Consider the following 14,686-nt stretch of genomic DNA (forward strand, 5'->3'; position numbering starts at 1 on the left):
ATGTCAAATCCTGCTTCAAGTCATCGTCCACCTGCTGTGAATCAAAAAAGTGAGTTCAGTATGATTGCACCAGCCTCAATGCAACAAACCAGCAAAGAAGTCGTTGTTCCACATCAAGAAGATGGCAGTTACTATGGAAGCCGGAGAAATTCACAGGTTCTATATGACAATGAGAAAGCAACAAGCAGTAGCAGCATAGAAGAGGTGCAGATTGAGCATGTACCTGAAGGGACTGCTTCACCTGGTAAAGCTCTGTTCATGCTCTTGAAGGCATTTGTTGGCACTGGTGTCATCTTCTTGCCTGGGTCGTACGTAAATCGTAGCATTCAAATGATGATTTCAGCTCGTACTAACTCTGCATTAGATTTGTCTCGGGTGGACTTGTATTTTCCATCTGTCTCATGGTGTTCATTGCCTCCATTTGTCTGGCGGCATTCCAAATCCTTGTAAAAGCGCAACAAGCCGTAGGTGGATCTTATGGCGATGTGGCTAGAGCACTGTATGGCAATTGGCTTCGTTACATCATTCAGTTCTTCTTGTGTCTCTCTCAAATGGGATTTGTAGCTTCATATCTAATTTTTATCTCTGAGAATATTGGCCTTGTCGCAGACACATTATCAAACTGTTCATCTGCTCTTGAACCCAAGTATTACATTTGGATTGTCTTGGTTGCCATCATTCCAATTACTTGGGTTAGAAAAATCGCAAAACTTTCATATTTGGCTATCATTGCTGATACGTTCATCTTGTTTGGTCTTATTTGTGTTGTTTACTATACCTCCAGCGAAATCAAACATAATGGTGGAGCCGGCCCTGGTATTAAGCTTATCAATCCATCAGACTTTGCTTTGATGATTGGAACTGCCGTTTTCTCATTTGAAGGTATAATTATTTCTCAATTTTCTTCAATGATGTGTATTGATTTTCTGTATTTTAAAGGTATCGGCATGGTTGTTCCTATTGTCGAAGGCATGAAAGAACCTCAAAAGTTTGGTCGAGTCCTCAATATGGGCATGGCCATTTGTACTGCCATCTTTATATTTATTGGTACCATTGGTTACATTGCTTATGGCGAGAACACTCAAGCTAGTGTAGTCGCAAACATGCCTCGCGAGCCTCTCTCTGTCACTGTCCAGCTTTTATACTCTATTGCCATGATCCTGACCTCTCCCTTCATGCTGTATCCTCCCTTGACTATCATTGAAAGAGGCATCTTTGGCACCCACAAGAGCGGCCGCATTAGTTTGCGTTACAAGTGGCTCAAGAACTTGACAAGATCAATTATCCCTATTGTTTGTGCTGCTGTTAGCTTTGGCGTTGGTTCTGGTGGCCTTGATAAATTTGTTGCTCTCGTTGGTTCTATTGCATGCATGCCTTTGTGCTTCATCTTCCCTGGTATGTTTCATTACAAGGTCACCAAGAGCAAGAAGGCCAAATTCTTTGACATCGTCCTTGTCATCTGGGGCTGGGGTATCATGATTTATACCATGTATGTCAATATCAACTCTTGGGTTCATCCCTCCAGTAGCACTGCTGCTGCTGCCAAGCAATGTATCCCCTTGTAACATAGTTAATCTTTATATAAATATTGTATTCATATTATTCTCTAAACATTTTCAATCATTCATTCATAATCGACTCCAAATAAATTAAAATTACTTCATTGGTGTGTATATGACTAATCTGTATAAAGTAATAAATCATGATCTTCAATACCTTAAACTGTTCGTACTACTTCAAGACAGGTTCATATGATGTCAATCAGGGATTACACCATATAAATGTAAATTAGCGCTATATGGCAATTATGATGAGAGTCTCAAAAAGACTTTTGAATTGATCATATGACGATACAATCTGTTACCAATGACATAGATGTCGATTGTACAGAAAAGGCATATTTTGACAGTGATTTGAAAAATCTAGACACATCTACTTATTTATTGCAGCTACAATTTGGTGGCAATTGATACCTCTGATAATACAAAATAATTATTAGTGCGCAATCATGTTGGCAGCATCATAGTATCTGACCATTTCTCTACGACTATTCGAGTTGATGACAACCGTCCATTGAATTCAGATACAAACAAGAGTTATGTGCATATCGCAATAGCCCCCCCCCCATGCTGACGTCTTTTTCGCAACAATAAAATCTCTCGGATATAAAAATGCATAACATTATCAAAAATAATGCCCTCTGCTAAGCGGTAGCGCTTCTTTTGTCCTTAATTCCCTTCTCATTAGCGGCTAAATCATTGATTGCTTTCACCCAGAACGTCATTTTGGCAGCCAAAATAATTTAAATTTCGAATACCATTTCTGCCCTTTATTTGTTAATTTCTAAACAATTTGCGACTTGCTCAATCTATTTTACACTATTCGACTATAAAAATTGTGATGATCATCCAATACTTCCTTAAGCTTTCTTGGAGTACTTTTCAAGGCGCATCCAATGGTACTAAGTAATATAGATGTTTTGAATAAACTTATCGAATGATTTATGAAAATATGAAAAGAGGTTTCTGGCAAAATGCCGAAATTTTACATATCAAAATCCCACAAAGATGATTTCAGAGGTTGCTTTGGATCGATAGAAACGTTTTGATTCAGGATATACCACAGTAAAAGTCTTCATTATCAAGGTGAAAAATGCGATCGTTTGATTTTCGATGAAAACCATGAGGGGGTGCCTCATGCTTTTTGGCCATGTTTTTTTGGTCCCCAAAAAATTGAGCAAAGGTGTCAGAAAGTAATTCTTAGATGAGAGCAACTATTTGGTGCTATTCTGACAATCTAAAACGGCTTTGAACGCGAGAAAAAGCAGCTCAAATACACTCATATTTTGCTGTATTAGGGGCACTGAGGACTAAGAAATGGAAATACCTGTATTCTACTTGCTCGTATATGAAGTAGCTAGGTGTATATGGATGTAAAGCATCACATAAGAATCAGATCCACACATAATATGAAGGGTTTTTATATGCAAGTAGAGGGTTAGCTTGAACATAGTAGTATTATGATAAGATACGCAAGGGCAACCGGTAGCTCGAGCTGTCGCTGTGCAGGTTGATTCTCACCGAAGCGAAGCGAAGGTAGAGAACAATCTGAAGCATAAACACTCATATGATTAGTGATTATATATCAGTCAACAATCAGGGTTCTTCTTCTAACACGAAAAATCACAGTTCAAATACGTCCATATTATGCTGTGTTTTGCACACTTTTGTGGAGTAAGAGGCAATGTCAGTAGGGCGTTTGCTCGTATATGGATTGTTTCCATTGATGCAAACGTGGAGCATCTTAGAAAAGGTAAATCGGCAGTAGTAGGCTGGTGACGAAGGATTCACATGTGATAAAGATCTGTCAAGAAGTGAAATAGCAGTAAATTGTATCCATTCTGGAGCTGTCATTAGCTGGGAATAGCCCCATTGTCTTTTTTTTAACTTGAAATACTCTCAAAGGCTGCAAAATCAAGTGCATTGTCATCAGCAAAGATTTCAAGCATAACAGAGACGGATTGGCGCAAAATAATAGTGCTCTATAATTTAGATACGTATATCTTTAATGAGAATATAAGGTTGCTCGCTAACACTGATAGAGGCATTCCCTTTTACAAGTACTTGAAAGGAGGACAAGGTTCAACATCTCTTATACTACACTGCTAAAACGGAGCAATGTTTATATGGCTAATGTGCACATATAAGGCAGCAAATAGAAGAATGATCGTTGCTTTTATCTGCTATTGATACTATAGAAGGCATAATACCGTGTGTTGTTCTTGAGACAAAGAAATTCGATTTAGCCAGTTAAAAACAATGAAGACGATTGTTCTACTCCTGATTGATTACACTAATCTTGATGCTGGATAATAAAAGCTATAAACGACTATTTACATTAATCGAGCTGCCTCAAACTGACTATAAATACCAAGACATCTTAAATTTCAAAAGGGTTCGCAATTTTATACATAGAAAATACATATCACTCATGGGTGACACTGTCCCTGCCAACAACGAAGAATTTTTTGTTATAAATAGAGGGGTTCGCTGGAGTAAGTATCCGTATTGGCACTTGTTACAAATCAATGACACTAACATTTTGATTGCAGAAGTGATGGCGTGCCCTATTTGTGACGCAGCTTACTATCAAACTTACAGAGAACTCATTTGTCACATACTATATCCTCCAAATTGCTTGAATAATATCAATCAACGCAATCAAATTCCAGAGAATGACCATATTGGCCCTTTGGTGGCCCCTGTCCTTTTTCCCGTGCGTCTGACGCTGATGCTTCTTTGGCCAGTTATATGGCTATGCTACCAAGTCTGTTACTACACTGTTGCTGTTCCTATAATGACCACCTGCAATGCCACTGCTCCCATTCTCCTCTTTTTAGGCAACCTTTCTCAACGATACTATAGTCCTGCGAGAGATGCCTTTAGCGTCTCTGCTATTCCTACTCTTCCTGTTGCCCCTGCCGGTGGATTTCTTGTAGGGCGTTTATATCAAATTTACCACTGTATCATCATGGTTCCTGCTGTCTATATCTATGAAACTGCCAAAGCTTGTATACAATTTATGCAAAACTTCCCTGGACAGCTCTACCAAAATGTTGACACGGCTATATGTGCTTTCGTACCACTTGCAACTGGCTATTTTGACAGTTTCTATCAAAATGCAAGAGGCATCGGTGCCAACACCATCGTTCCGTTTGGCTGGTTTATACTGAGGGCTCTTTATTCTGCCTTTCATTACCTTTTGAAGGTTCTGTATACTTATATCTCTAAGGTAATTGCTACAACGTTTCAAGCCACTGTCAGAGCTGTCTATTCGATATATCAACGTATTATCAGAGCTCCTATTATCTGGATTTTCGCAAAGTACATCGAGCCTTTGCTTGCCTTTGCGCGCTATATAATTAATGCTCCTAGGAGAGTTTATCAACTGAGAAGGCACCTCATCGTTGTCAGATTCGCTACTATTATTGATGGATTCATTGGGCCTAAAAGAGCTTTTGTTCAGAGAGTGTTTATTTGGGCAGAATATTTAATTCGGAGGATATACGAAGGTATTGAGCGATTGAATTCAGCCATGTACAACTTTGTCTATTTTCCTGTGGACATATCCATCGGCACAGCCTCCTGGATGGGCTTCGTTTACCGTGCTTTCTTTTGTATTCATATCCCCCTTCTAGTCTATATATGCATCTGTTGTTATATTCAAGTAGCTATTCATTTTGTATCTAATGCTGTGTATGTTAAATAAAACTTAGAATGAAGCAACTTGAATATTATAGCCTCATTTTGTGCCTTACAAGAGTTGATAACAGGAACCGATCAGGTACAAGCACGGAATGAGTTGGCAATAATGATGCTTATCTGTGGTACGCTTATTGAATCTTTAATATGGTGATACGTAGGGGGGGGGGGGGCAGACTATTGTGTCTGCATGAATCTCGCTTGTTCATGCTCAGGACAAGCTGTACGGGTAAAGATTGACAATTTATAAGCTCGCTATCGCCAACATCAGATCTTGATCAAGCTAATTACAAATCTGATAATACATCCAAGGTATATTCAGCAAACATCGGAAAGTTTATTACGAATAAAGGAGATTTTTTGAAAGAGTTAATGAATACATGCCATATTTCTGCTATTCAACTAGACGAATGATGCGGAATATTGAGACCAAAGGTCAAGCAGATCAACACACTGTACTGATCCTGCATTTAATTGCGCTTTTGCATGAACCCAAGCATTTTATCCAGCATGATTTTTGCAGCTGCAATCCTTCAGGTACACAAATTGATACCTGTTTTGGTAATAAAGCGTCGTTTAAGAGTTTCCCAGTTAGTGGGATATGTCAAAAAAGGAACATTAAGTGAGTTGCGATATAGCCTCTATCTGATAATACCATTTCTCTCTTTTTTTGCATCCAAGCAGAATCACCCCAACCCCATCATATAGTAGCCATCACGGATAAATGCCTTTCCCCAAGAAACCTTATATCATGGCAACATGGGACATTGATGACTATTATCGATGACTCATATATACTCTCAACTCGTTTGACCACACACAATTTTGCCAAATCGCATTACAAACAACAGCCCATCTTCTTTACTATAAAAGGACATCGTTATCTAGTTACATCAAGAATGGAAAGCGCTGCTTTTTTATCAACCAACCCTACATTTTGAGTTTGGGTGTAACCTGAGATGTTTTCATATGAGATCAGATTGTCCAATTGCTTCAATTTTCACACGAATATATGGAACCAAAAGAAAATAGGGGGGGGGGGAGCGACACACTTCAAGATGAAGCAAAAATTAACGACCCCTTCTAAATTGGGCCTGTGTGTTTCCACTTGCCATAACCTTTATCCGCACGTAAATGTGGGGAAATCCACCCCGCATTTTGGCTTGCTAAAAAGATCTCCAAAACGAATAGGCGATTGTCATTCACAAACACAAATATGATTCAAATGATGTACATTTTATTGAGTATAATACAGTTATTTTTTATATATGAGAAAAGAGTATATTTAAGCCTTGAATTGATCTTCAGTAACACCCTTACCCATAGCAGCAGTAGCAGCAACACCACCAGTAACGACCTTGATAAGCTCATCAACATAAGTAGCACCAGACCACTTTTGATGTTGGAGAACATCAACACCGTGTTCACGTTCCTTACGTTGAACTTGGCTGACATAACCGAGCATACCATCTTCCTTGTAGGCCTTGGCAAAGGTGGAAGAAGCCAAAGCATTGGCATGAAGACCACCCAAAGTGATGAATTGCCAAGCGAAACCAAGCTTACCCAAATCGTGAATGTAAGACTTCATATTGTTATCATCTAAGCCAGCAGCATCCCAGTTGAAAGAAGGAGACAAGTTGTAACATAAGAGAACCTTGGGGTAAACAGACAAGACACCTTCAGAGAATTGCTTGGCTTGAGAGAGGATGGGCTTCTTGGTCTCCATCCACAACATGTCAGCATAAGGAGCAAAAGCAACAGCACGAGAGGTAGCAGCTTCAGTTCCACCTTCATAACGGTAGTAACCCTCACGGACACGGGGCAAATCCCAATCCCAGAAGATCTCGACACCGTATTCCTTTGCAATGGCGCGAGCTTGCTTGTTGGACTTGTAGTGGATCTTGTTAAGGAACTCCTTGGCGGCATCAGGCTTACCTTGCTTGATGAGCTCATCAGCAACGGCAGCACCATAACGCTTAAGACCAGCCTTAGCGATCCATTCATCTTCGACAGCTTGAAGGGCAGCGCCGTTCTTACCAGCTTGTTCAGCTTCGTTCATGAGTTCAGCCAAAGCGCCAATATCAGGGTTGGTGGTACCAACGACGAATTCGTGATCACGGGGATCAATATTGGAGCTCAAGAGAGTGGCAGCCTCAGCATCAGAACGAGCAACGATCAAGTTCTCAACACCCATAATATCATATTGAACACGGATAGCGACCAAACGGTTGATGTGCTCTCCAATGGGGACCAAGACCTTACCAGCCATGTGGCCACACTTCTTGGTACCAGGAGCTTGATCTTCAACTAGAGTTTATAAAACATTTAAGTAATTTGTTTGGTTACCAAATACGTGCCTTATTTTAAGATTTTTTCTGGGTGGGAAATCTACTTACCATGCATACCAGCAGCACCACGCTCAACAAACATCTTGGCGAGCTTCATGACAGCAGTGATACCACCATGACCAGTGTCACCATCAGCGATAATGGGTCTCAGGTAGTCAATAGCAGGAGTTTTGGCACGCTCCTCGGGGGTCATGGCAAGACGGGCTTCACGTTGCTTGCGGTCGTGGAAGAGTTGGGCAAAGAAGAGATGCTCGACCTTGTTGGGGACAGTGTCCATGGGATAATCAGCAAGATCAGGTCCAGGCTCATTGGAGCTGGAGGCAGTGGAAGAACATTGCCATCCAGAAACGTAGACGGTCTCGAGATGAGGAGCCATTTGAGTTACTTGAACGGGATCAAGAGCACCAAAGGTGTGAGAGGCGGTACCATTGGCCTTGTGGTTTTGCAAGAGCTTCCAGACCTTCTTGGCTTGGACGTCAGAGCGGTATTGAACAGGGAAATAACCACGCTTGGAGACAATGGCCTCAGCAGTGTAAGGACGCTTGATGTTTTCAAAACGAGGAGAGGCCCACCATTGCTTGACCTTTTCAACCTCATCGAGGAAAGCTTGTTGTTCGTGATCAATAGTCATTTTTGCTGAGTGTTTTACAAATATGTAGAGAGAAGAAAACAAGAGAAAAACCAGACGTTCATTGATGAATGGAACGTCTTTTATAGTTTAACAAGAGTATGTGGAGAAACTCGGAGAACAGAATGATCAGAATAAAATGGCATAATATAAAAGTGGTGCATGTGAAATCTTTAGAGTTGTAACTTTCAGATTTCCCCACGTGAAATACGAAATGTGGGGGGACTAGTGGGATCATTGGTCCACCCAGTGTTGTTTCCGGGCTCTCCGCAAAAATGAATATGCCATTTGTCATCGATTTCTTGTTTCATTATCTTATCTTTTTTATTACTTGATTTGACAATTCTATAGTGTAGTGTATATACAATAAATTAAACATCTTTCACTGCCTCTCCCCACTGATTGATAGTCCAACCATGCTCGGCTGCGATCTTGTCATTGGACTCGCCCAGCAATGCAATAGAGTACTCGGTCTGCTTGGAGGGCACATCCAGATATTCATGTGCAACTCGTTTAATGTCATCTTGAGTCACCTTCAAAAGTGCTTCACGGCGCCTGTTGTGGAATTATTTAGTATTTATCATTATAAATACATCCTGCAGGACTTACATTTGTCTCATTTCATCTGATACGCCATTTACAAACTGAAGCATGCCTTCTTCAGATACGCTTTGAGGACAGTCGATGCCTTGGAAGATGGATAACTTGGACTCAGTGATCTCCTGATCCGTAAACTTGCGCTGTTGAGCCCAGTCGATTGACTGATTGTAGGTATCTAACGTCTCTAATGTGCGAGGATCTCTGTAAGAGTAGAACGAAAAGATGCCATTCAATCCAGCATAACGGGCGCCACCACCATAGGCACCATTCTTCTCTCTTATCTCACGATGAAGATAGTGATTAGTCATTAATGATGATAATACTTGCAGACTAGCGCCATCGGCATGCGTGTAAGGGACACCACGGAGCACCTTGGCAGAAAAGTTCACTTGGAATGGCAATGGGAAGAATGTCTTTTTGTAGTGAGGCTTGAAAACGTTCTATAATTGAACAGTATTAGTAACTATGTAAACGGCAAACATGAATGCACATGTCCAAGTAAACTTACGGAATCGACGCTACTGGCAATTGATTTACCCTCAGCAGGTAGTCCTTCAATGAATTTGACCAAGGCCTTTGTGTTACTCTCAACTGCATCTTCACCTGATGTAATGGCAATACGAAGCGATGATTGAGTCAGCACAGTAGATGCGATTTGCTTCAACTTGTCAACCACATCAGATACATCCTCCTCTGCAGCCAGACGGCTCATGAAGTTTACTTGCGTCATGCCACCCAAGAGTTCAGAATTATGCATGCCAGGGGTAAGGCTGGATCCAGCAAAAGTGCGGGCAAAGACATGGCCAGAGTCTGCAATCGAATTCACCATGGAAGAGGCGTTGCCATTGATCAATGTCTTGAGTCTCTCTACATCATCAAAGTTGGTTTCATGGATCAGCTTGGCTAGAATAGTGTACATTTTGTCAATATTGCGGTCCAGGCAGTTGCCAACCAATGCAATGCCTTCCTCGATGTGATCAATGTCAGAGTGATTGGTAGTCAATGTGGTGGAGGCACGGAGACCGCCGGTATACAGTCTGATTTCGTCGTCAATTTCAGCCATGGATTGATCGCGAGTACCCAATGACAACAGTGAATCACAGAACAGTGGCAAGTACAACTTTAAATCATCGGAGAGGGTGGGCAATGTGCTGATGGCTCTAAAGTAAGTGATGCCATTGGTAGATGTAGTTCTCCACTGAACAGGTGTGTTGCAAAGGCCAGTGTGCTCCAAAACAGTGTGCTTGGCCTTGAGAGCAATATCACTGAGCTGCAGTGAGGGCAAACAGGATAAATCTTCGGTGCCATCTTGAGAGGCTAATAAATCTCTGCCGTCTTGAGCAATTTGCTTCTTATCTTCGTCGGTCAATGCTTCTAATTTCTTGGCTAATCTATCCTTTTCTTCTGCTAATAAGTTGGCGCCGTAGTTCTCTTCAGGACGCATGACAAAGGATAACGTGTGTTTGTTTTGCAAAAAGTACTTGTCGATACGGCTTTGGAAAAAGTCTCCCTTGGCTAATTCTGACTTGAGCCGCTCAATGTTCTGCAGAGCACACAGTGTTAGTACCATATTTCATGCTGTGACCTAGCCACCTACCTTGTTGACTTCCAAGAGATCCACGGGGTCTACACCATTAAACCAGCCAGAGGTAATACCATGCATGATAGAAAGACCAAAGTCAGCGGTTTTCTAATGTAGCAAGTTTGTTGGATTTGACGTCAATTAGGTTGTCATGGCAACTTACATGCTTCTGGCTAAGCTCCATTTGATGAATAGCAGCCTCAATTCTCTTGGGATTAAAGCCCTCTTGCTTTACCTGTTCAAGAACAGATGTAATGGTTGACTTTACTTTATCCACATCTGAATCCTTGACACCTTGCAAACCAATCGACATGCAACTTGTCCTAAGCAACAAAGAAATGATCAGTAAACATGGCTAAATTAATTATATCAGCTACTAACTTGGTGCTGCTGTCATATCCGGTATTGGAGGAGAATTCTGAGCCAAGATTGGTGTCAATCAAAGCCTTGTACATGGGAGAGGCATGTCCATCCAACAAAAGATAGGACAACAAACGCATAGAAAATGTCTCAAAGGCGTCCTGTCACACATGTTAGTCGACATTGCATTTGATGATCATTGAACATTGTACATACGGTAGATTCGTTGGTGAGATAGGACAATGATAGCTTGGTTTGTCTATCAATGGGACTCACTACAACAGCCATTAGCAAACTAGCTACAATATTCACTTATATGTACTTACTAGGATCCAATGCACATGTTGTTTCCACACTCTTTGCTTCAGTCCATGGAGTAGCTACCTTGTTTACAAATGGCACTTTAGACTTTTCGAATCCCTGAAGACGCTCTCCAATAGCTGCTAAATGATCCTCTAATGGGAAGTTGCCGTAGGTGTAGAATCTAGCGTTGCTGGGGTGATAATGCTTCTTGTGGAAATCCAACAGTTGTTGATGTGTTAAATCTGTGATATACTTGGGATCTCCTCCACTGCAATATTCGTAGGTGGTGCCAGGGAACATGGCTTGTTGCATGCGAATGTAATATAAATAGTTGGCGTCAGACTAATAACACGTTAGTGCCATGCAAATATTGTGTGTCCATCTAATTCAACAACTCACTGTTTGGCCCTTCATCTCATTGTATACAACACCCTTGAATTGAATTGGCGTAGTTGTATCTAAGTTGTATATTTAATATCGCATTGACCCTCCATTCCGACAAAAGCAATCTCAACATACCAGTAGGTATTTGATGCTCTAAGCGCCATCCCTCTTGCTTAAAATCCAATCTGTCCAACTTGGGGTGCAAGACTGCATCCATGTAGACATCTCTGAGGTTGTTGTAGTCAGCTGGATTGGTGGTAGCAAATGGGTAAACTGTATAATCGCTGGCTATAGTGGATGATGAATACACACTTCATACCTTTTCCCGTAATTTGTCTTTGTTTACCAGTAAATGCGTTCATAAATGTAGCCAAACTACGATTCAGCATCTTGAAGAAGGGATCTCTCACTGGATACTTTCGACTTCCACATAATGTTGTATGTTCCTGATTTTTTGGGGCAGGTTTCTTCCATGAGTCCTGTATTCGAGCATGCGCATTACTACCATTCAATGCTTACCAGAATATGCGGAACACCGGTATCATTGCTGACGGGTGTGTGAAATCCAACTGCAAATACATTGTTGGAATCATCTCTGTCGATATGCAAATGTTGAGCTCCAGTAGCCTCGTGTTTCAGTGTAATGGCTGTAAGCTCGAGCTCGGGTACTTTGCGAACCTAGTTGTCCAGATGAGTACATGCAATTGCTCATACCACAGCTTGCTTTACATACCTGTTGAACTTGGTAACCTTGCAATGTTTGACCGGGGGTCAAAATAGCTACATGATGTTTAGTTTTAGTCTTTTGTGTAAGCAATCTATGCTACTTAACCAATACCTTTGGAAGTGTAATGGCGAACACTCTTTTGTAAGAACCGTGCAGAGACTCCTAGTTGTGAAGACATCTAAGGTTGTAAGCAAAGCTTTTTGGTTTTGCTTTAAAAAGAAAAAATTAATTGAAAAAAGAAAGAGGCAACTGGGAATAGAATTCCAATTTTGTCATTTTGATGTAACTTGGTGCACAGTGATATACTACAGTTTAAGACTCCTCAGCATAAGCGACAATGATGTGGAGATGGTTTGGTATCGATAGACATGACGTGTGATACTACTTGCTATGTTTGACCAATTAGAGCAGTTATTCAAGCAAACCAATTTCCAAGATTCATCAATTTACTGCTCTTGTGATGGCTTACTGCTCTCATTCTCTGTCAAGAATTGACTGACGCTCTTAAGAAAATCAAAATTGAAAAAACATTCCGAAACCCATGAGTAAAATGGGAGGGTATAGCAGATGCACTTTTTTCGTGGTATATATGATGATATCGATCATTTTGATATATAATTATAGCTGCGCTTATACAAATTGCTAATACTCAACATATCGTAAAGGCCAGTTGAAGTCGCATATAAGATCTGGTATAAGCACTAATAGTAGCCGCAAAACCTCTGTACTGAAGTGGTAATTCCTATATAACATTTCTACAACAAAAAAATTTAAAAGACACACTTCACATGAAACTGTTTAATGTATGCTTGATCAAATTGAAGTGAAGTCAGGTTTATTAATAGATTTCACAAAAAATTAAGCAATAGTAAAATACAATAGAATTTCAACTACTGTATTTTATTGTGTGTAAAATGAACTGAAGATCTTGGAATTGAGTAAAAAAAAGAAGAGTATTTATACATTTGCAAATAGCTTATAGTGATGATAGAGAGCAATAGGTGCTGCTATTGCGATATCTGGCAAATGTTGTTGATGCTTGATTTAAAGTGGTAATCAATGCAAGAGCACTGGCCATAAGGGTCGATTTGAGTAGTTTTGATGGGCTTGGATGAGCTATTGTCATAGCATGATTTAATGTAACCTGGGCAGTTTAAGGTGTGATGTTTGTTATTGAAGTGTAGAACCCTTTTGTTATATCAAATGTTATAGCAAGGTCTCACACTAAAGGTTTTAGGCTATTCTTAGGTCCTTTGGTTAAATCATGCTAATCATGATTTACAAATCAATTGTTGGGTAGATAGTAAACCTATTTGTATTATAGTTCATCATCATGCTGTAAACCCTAGCATAATGAAAAAGTATATAAATGCATCCTTGGGATGCATTCTCAATAAAAGTGTAATTCTTTGGCAAATTCAATTTTACATTGTATTTTGACATAACACCTTTATCTGAAGTATTGTGCAACTATGACACCAGTGCATAGTTGTCATATTTGAATATGCTTGTTATTATTAATTTGATTTTATTTGGATAAAGATAACATCATTTATTACGACCATCATGGTGGGTGTGGTTGAATACATTGTGATCAGAAGTGATTCATTCACACGATATGTGGGAGGATAAGTATGCATCTTTAGTTTAGTATGTTTAATTGGTGTTTTGATGCACATTTGAGCGCTTTATTGGTACGTTCAAATAGCATGAATTTGAATGAATGATATTTGATGCATTCCGGTTTTCAACCAAGTTGCATTTGGGTGACTATTTCATTAAACAAATGATTGCATTTTAGTTTGGTTATAAATAAAGACTTAAATTGTTTCCATTTAATTACACGCTTATTTTTACAAAAGACAATATCATATTATATGGCATATCAACAGAAAATCAACTAGTTGTAGACCTTTTCTCTTTCAACTCCAGAACCAATCAAATCGCTTGAAAACTCCGCTGACCTAAAAAAATTTTTGCGAGGGTTTCCCCCTGTTTTGATGTGAGGCAAAATTTTAAGCTCCGCTATATATAGCAATATAGCTGTTACTATCATCAAATTTCCCTCAGGTGCTAGAGCATGCCTTACTTACACCACCTAGCTTTAGATTCTGGCGTTGAGACTCTCAATCATCACTAAAGTAAGTAGTGATAACCAAGTGGAGGCAGCCTATCCATCTCCTAGTCTCGGATAAGTTCTTGTTGAGCTTCAGCGATAGGCACATCCACCACAACGTAATAAAGAGGTATGCTTCAAAGAAACATAATAAAAGAAAAAAGGAAAAGAAGGAAAGAACATGCTACAATACTATAGGAGTATAGTAGTAGTATGTAGGCAAAAAAAAAAGAAACACTCACACAAAAAAAGTGAGTCAAAAGAAGAGCATAACAACAAGCACAGCATCAAAGATGTTCAGGACAGCTCGCAGTTGTTGCAACAACAAAAATGCATACATGAGCAACGTGTATGGTAATAGTCGGATGTAAAGCAAC

The 14,686-nt window shown here is 40.0% G+C and overlaps 3 protein-coding genes across 3 annotated transcripts; 1 reads left to right on the top strand and 2 right to left on the bottom strand.

Annotated features, from left to right (window-relative positions):
* ATC70_009328 (uncharacterized protein) lies at nt 1–1,565 on the top strand (the record flags this gene model as incomplete). Its single annotated transcript, XM_064828561.1, has 3 exons — nt 1–308; nt 365–882; nt 940–1,565. 3 exons carry the CDS (start codon nt 1–3, stop codon nt 1,563–1,565), a joined length of 1,452 nt encoding a protein of 483 aa, XP_064685763.1.
* Nucleotides 1,566–6,546: 4,981 nt separating this feature from the next.
* NSR1 (nuclear localization sequence binding protein) lies at nt 6,547–8,240 on the bottom strand (the record flags this gene model as incomplete). The annotated part of the gene is made up of 2 exons (XM_064828562.1): nt 6,547–7,568; nt 7,658–8,240. The coding sequence occupies 2 exons, from the start codon at nt 8,238–8,240 to the stop codon at nt 6,547–6,549; spliced, it is 1,605 nt and encodes a 534-aa protein (XP_064685764.1).
* A 368-nt stretch (nt 8,241–8,608) lies between these two features.
* Nucleotides 8,609–12,371, bottom strand: ATC70_009330 (uncharacterized protein; the record flags this gene model as incomplete). Its single annotated transcript, XM_064828563.1, has 14 exons — nt 8,609–8,792; nt 8,847–9,277; nt 9,346–10,380; nt 10,435–10,527; nt 10,583–10,742; nt 10,801–10,940; nt 10,996–11,054; nt 11,106–11,424; nt 11,482–11,540; nt 11,602–11,754; nt 11,813–11,912; nt 11,986–12,144; nt 12,200–12,246; nt 12,305–12,371. 14 exons carry the CDS (start codon nt 12,369–12,371, stop codon nt 8,609–8,611), a joined length of 3,006 nt encoding a protein of 1,001 aa, XP_064685765.1.
* Nucleotides 12,372–14,686: the final 2,315 nt, after the last annotated feature.

The sequence above is a fragment of the Mucor velutinosus genome (assembly GCF_035048745.1).
Source record: "Mucor velutinosus strain NIH1002 chromosome Unknown tig00001563, whole genome shotgun sequence".
Taxonomy (NCBI): Eukaryota; Fungi; Mucoromycota; class Mucoromycetes; order Mucorales; family Mucoraceae; genus Mucor; species Mucor velutinosus.